This window comes from Lytechinus variegatus, chromosome 7 (genome assembly GCF_018143015.1).
Source record: "Lytechinus variegatus isolate NC3 chromosome 7, Lvar_3.0, whole genome shotgun sequence".
In the NCBI taxonomy this organism is placed as follows: domain Eukaryota; kingdom Metazoa; phylum Echinodermata; class Echinoidea; order Temnopleuroida; family Toxopneustidae; genus Lytechinus; species Lytechinus variegatus.
The window spans coordinates 34,528,564-34,534,414 of NC_054746.1; the positions used below are offsets into that span (position 1 = coordinate 34,528,564).

The 5,851-nt window shown below is 39.2% G+C and overlaps 1 protein-coding gene across 1 annotated transcript; it reads left to right on the forward strand.

Moving 5' to 3' along the window:
- The first annotated feature begins 1,858 nt into the window (after positions 1 to 1,858).
- Positions 1,859 to 3,075, forward strand: LOC121418115. The gene is made up of 2 exons (XM_041611819.1): positions 1,859 to 2,014; positions 2,128 to 3,075. Exons 1-2 carry the CDS (start codon positions 1,859 to 1,861, stop codon positions 3,073 to 3,075), a joined length of 1,104 nt encoding a protein of 367 aa, XP_041467753.1.
- The last annotated feature ends 2,776 nt before the right edge of the window (positions 3,076 to 5,851 follow it).

Sequence of the window (5,851 nt, forward strand, 5' to 3'; positions counted from 1 at the left end):
TCTTCGAGTAAATTGCAGCCGGGGGCGTGCGAAAAGTTGATATAACCCAATAAGACGAACGAACAGTGAGAAATGTTTTGATATGGTGTGCGATTAGAAACGAAGACGAGGGAATAGATCAGGCGTTCTTGTACGTTTGTGTCATTGTGTTGCTTTTTTAAGGGTTCTATCGAGATCGGTCCACTTTGGCAAAAGTGCGATGAAGGACTGTGTGAAAATAACACACGAACGATTACCGCGGACTAAATAAGAGATGTGAATTTAAACAAATGACCAACAATTTTTCAATTTGTCAGGAAATTTTTAAACATGTTCAAAATTTCTGCGCGAATTTGAATAATCGCAGCTGTTAGTTCAGAAGGTGTATAAACCCAAACACAAAGGGTAAATATGATTAATTATCAGTTACCATTGAAGACAATTTAAAAAAATGCCTTTCACCAGCCATCGCAAGGTATATTTCAGGCAATTTGTGGATAGCCTACCCTTGGTAATGGCTGCATCAGTTCTGCTTTAATTCAACACTGAGAATGAATTCAAATACATGCTTGATTATTTGGCGGAATCAGTTTTTTGAAGCACACATGATAATTGCAGGTGAAAACTCAATTCACAGCAAAATTGTATCCATGTACAAATTTTTCAGAACAAAGAAGAGAGCTATCGTTGATACCCTTGGTAATATACAAATGTTGGAGCTCCTTGAGCAACTAACAAGGTAAATACTTGCGTATTTATCAAAAGGTTTTGTAAAATTAAGTGAACCATTAATGTACATTTACTTACATGCATATTTGTGTCTCTATGCATGATACATGTTCTTTCTTAGAAATGGAGTTTGAATTCAAATTGTGTCTTGGATCAAAAAGGATTAATCATTGTGGTTTCAAACAAATACCGTGTGAGTGGAACGTTAAAAAAAAAAAACAAGAAGCAAAGAGCTTATCAGCAGGGGCCCAAAACAAGCATATGGTACAATGTAAAATACATGTAATTACATAAAACAGGAAATCAATGATACATTTACAGTATGTACAACTTAAACAATAAGTGTTACATGTACCGGTACATCATAAGACAATAAAATCAAACAGAAAAAAAGTTAAACAAAAACATAAAAACTTTGTTCATTTTTGAAATTACAAGGATGCACCTAAAGGTATATTGTTTATATTGATAAATATGTATGAATATTTATAATGCATTGTTGATTTACATACATGTACATGTATATCACAAAAAGCGTATACATTGTAAACCTTTTTTTAGTTCAATGCATTTCAAAATGCCCATTCTGATAAAAAAAATTGTTAGAAAGAAATGCTCTAAAAATGTTGATCCTTTACTCTCTGGGATCTTGGCCTACCAGCTAAACTCTGAAATGCAAATTGCAATATAAATTTGTTTACTTCAATTATATACATATTAACCTCAAAGTCAAAGATTATGTTAGCTATTAAAATTGAAATAATACCATTCCCCATGCCTTAAGTAGTCAACACTCAAATATTGATGTTTTGAAAAGATTCATGGTTTTTAAGTCTGAGGGAAAAATACTTATTCTAATTTTAGTGTGTCTTAATGGGGGAAAATCATATGAATTGAATTTACTACACACATCTTACTTGTCCACATGTTTAGATTAGGAACAATTAAATCATTTGTTAAACCTCTATTCTCTTGTGATGATTGATATAGATTGCAGGAAATCTAATTTGCAGACCACTACAATGTAGGTTATTCACAATATTAATCAAATAAGATTTGATGGTGGGTAGGGGCAATGAATAAACTGAGAGTCTGATACTGTGTTAAAGGTAAATGCTAGTTTTGGTAACGATATCAAAATGACATCTTCATGGAACATTTCGAGCACCAAGCACTCAAGACTGCGGACAAACCTCCTTCACTCTGGCTCCGCTACGTAGACGACACCTTTGTCATCTGGCCGCATAGGCAAACCCGACCTTCATCAGTTTCTCAACCACCTCAACAACCAGCACCCCAGCATCAAGTTCACCATGGAGACCCAACGCGACAACTCAATTCCATTTCTAGACGTTCTCATCACTAAGACACCATCTGGATTCCCATCTCACCAAGTGTACCGAAAACCTACCCACACAGACCGCTACCTCAACTTCCGCTCACACCACCACCCGTCCATCAGTCGCCGACACTCTCGTCAGACGAGCCCACCAACTCAGCGACAAGGCACACTTACATCAAGAACTCAAGCACGTGACCAATGCACTCACCACCATCAACCATTACCCCAGAAGAAGGATCAAGACTCAACCACCCAGCCACCAACCCAGCACCAACAGCACCGAAAACCCATCCGAAACCAAGCCCGTCGCCACCATAGTACTACCCTACATCGGCAAGACTTCACACCGACTACAACGCATCCTTCACTCTGCCAACATCCTCGTCAGACACCAATCCTCTCGAAAGCTACACTCCATCCTTCACTCTCATAAGGACAAGCACCCATCCAACAAACAACCAGGCGTCTACAAGATCCCCTGCGACTGCGGCAAAGTCTACATTGGAGAAACCGGCCGAGACTTCGACACCAGACTCAAGGAACACAAGACCCACCACCGACGCAGCGACTGGGACCGATCCGCCATCGTCAAGCACGCACAACAAGAGAATCACCGCATAGAATGGGAGAAGAGCCACCTAATCACCAACATCCGGCACTGGAATACCAGAAGGGTCAGGGAAGCCATTGAGATACATCAACACAACACTGTGCCTAAAGATCCTGGCCTCCACATCAACAGCATCTGGCACCCAATCCTACGTCACCATCAAACTTCTAACCAATCCACTAACAACCAGCCGTCCACTGTCACTCCACCGAGCCCTCCTACCCAACACAGCAGTCTGATTGCATCACCAACTCAACCAGGGACTCCGCCGACACACACACCACCGCCACCGACACCTCGCTACAACCTCCGCCGACGACCCAACACCTCATCCGTACACCAGGCCACCCACTCACTCCCGCCGAAGCTTACCCGACGAGTCCGCCGACCAACACGCACAGAACGCCACCATTGATGTACACACCGCCGACACACACACACGCCGCCGTAACTCACGCCGCCGTCTACTCACCGCGTCCGCATACGACGCCTACTCGTTTCCCGCCAAAACCGCCGACCCACGCACAGAGCGCCACCTACGACGTCAGCCCGCCGTGACCGCCGGCCTAGAGCTTTCCCCCACGTCTGCACGCACGCCGAGCGAACACTCACTCCTGAAGACGGACAGTCAACCTGTCCGAAACGTCGAGTCTCTCTACTAATCATCTCTACTCGCCGACTCAAGCCAGCATCTCCTCATCAGCTCTACTACTCAAGCTGTTCTCACTCAACATTCCTTCTGGTTTACAGTCCTTTTCAGGACTATTTTCAAGAAAGAATACTCTATTCTCAAATCTCCACTTTCTCGCCTATCCACTTCTTCTCTTCTTCTATCCACTGTTTCTATAACACTCCACATGGTGTACCGTAAACCACATCAGCAAAATGAGTTCGTACAGAATCCAATGAAATGACCACCAAAATGTCTGTTTGTATAAATAAAACGCATGTGCCGAAGGATTCTGGAAGAAATTGTGTAATTGCTGAGAAATCAGCAAATAAGCACAGGATTCGGGTAGAGCGTCGGGCCCGACGCTCTAAGCAATAATTATACATTGTCCCACGTGCACTTATCTGTGTTGGGGATCTTCGGCATGAACATTTTTCAGCGTAGATTTCAAGATTTCACAAAGTTCAGTTAATGTAACTGTACCAGATCTAGATCCTCGATGATATACTGACAATTAAGCCTTGTTTTACAGACTTCCTCATGAAATCAGTGTTTACTGCAACTACTGGAGTTTCTCTTTAAACATATGAATTTAGTGCTGTTGGGTTTACTTGATTTTATATTTGAACTTAGTTCAGTTTTGCCCTACTTCTCCCCCCCCCCATCAGTTTAACATCAGCTTTATATTGTACATGGTACACTCTAAATTCCAAGGATTTAAAAATGAATCCAGATGGGCTGTGAATGGTGACCAGCTGAATATTAGATTTAGTTTTTAACCTTGTAGATTTAAATATAAATCTGAAAGATTTGAATTTAAACATGTAAATCTATTGAGATTTGAAAGTTAAGCCTACAGATTTAAAATCGATTAAATATTTGGCTGGCCACTATCCACAGCCAATTTGGATTTAATTAAATCCTTGGAATTTAGAGTGTAGGAGTATAGACTGGAAGCGAAGGTAGACTGTAATGTAATTTACCCTAAAGCAATTTCCTTTCTTTTTTTGTTTACATGTGATTGCTGATTATGGACCTTAATTGTTAGCATCATGGATATCTTTATCATGCATCAAAATCCCAGATACGTTTCAAAGGATATATAAATTTGATAAAAACTTACAAAAAATATTTGATTTTTGTCTCATAAAAAAAATGTGTGTATTGTACATGTAAGTAGGCTATAAAATGATTGCCAATATTATGTTTTGTATTGAATTTTCCATTGTGTTCTCTGATGTATAAGACTGGTCATGAAAATATCAAACCAATCAATATTTTCATTTGGACTTATCAAGACATATTCGTACCTGCCCGGCCATCCCTAAAAAAAAGAAGAAACTTTAAGAAAAAGCTGGTCACTAAAAAATTATTTGTTAATCATTTATTATGTTAATGTTTGTCAATAGTAAATGAAAAGAGCTGATCTCATTTATCTAACTTGTTAACTTGAATTATTTTACAAAACCTACTATTTACATGGATTTTTTGAAGTGTCTTTTAAAAAGAAAAAGAAAAGAAAATTGAAGTAATTTACCTTTTGTTATTGCTTTATGTGCATCACATTCATGGAAATATAATGGAATAAAAATAGAAGTCAGTATAGACAGGGACCCTTCAAATGAAAGACCTTTTTAGATACATCGTTATTAGATTATAGCCTATCTGTGATTTGATTACCAGGTCGATGGTAAGCATTGATTAAGAAATCAGTTGGCATTGTCAGCGCACCAGAAAATTTCAATGCACATAGCCTACTCCTGAAAAACTGTTGGCTCGGTCTGTATTTTGCTTACAGCATTTCTATGTGTGAAGAGCTTTCCTTAGAAAGTAAATTATGTGTAATCTCCCCAAAAGAAAATGTAGATACTTGTCAAAATTACGAGAACTTTTTTTCCAATGTTGCATGTATTTTGGCAGTGTGAATGCAAATTACGGGAACTTTTAGCCCAGCGTGGAGGCGGGTGCGGGCGAGGTGGGTGGCTGCTGAGCTAGCGATTTTGAGTATCACGCCCTTGCTTGCTTAAATGTATCAGACCACATTGTCCCGAAGGGTATGTTTCTGGGTGGTGTGAAACCAGAAATGATTAATAGGTATTTTTTAGCCTGAAAATGGTAATTTGACAGGGATTCTTGTGATTGAGGCGCTTTGAAACCACCTAGTGATTTCATAGGATGCACCCTGCTTTCCATTTCCATGTAATTATCTGTTCAGAGCCGGAGGTTTATTGTTCCTTTGGTACTGTAGGAAGGGCAAACTAATTAGAAAGATATGACAGAGCTAATATCTGCTGCTGTATATTCATCCATTAAATTATTTTTGTTATATATTTGGCGAATACTTGTTGTATCATCTTGACAAAACATGGAAATGATAAAATCAGGCGAATATCATTAGTATGTTCAGAACTTCAGATTTCATAATATTTTTCCATCATACACGTATGAAGAACTGATATACACAGTAGAATTTCAAATTGTTAAAAATGAAATTCTTTTAAAAACCATCACAAATCAGGTG

Bases quoted from the DNA above. Each gene is read 5' to 3' on its own strand.
- LOC121418115 (XM_041611819.1), top strand. From the start codon at position 1,859: ATGGAACATTTCGAGCACCAAGCACTCAAGACTGCGGACAAACCTCCT. The intron at 2,015-2,127 runs GTTCACCATGGA...CTACCCACACAG, and splicing joins AACCAGCACCCCAGCATCAA to ACCGCTACCTCAACTTCCGC.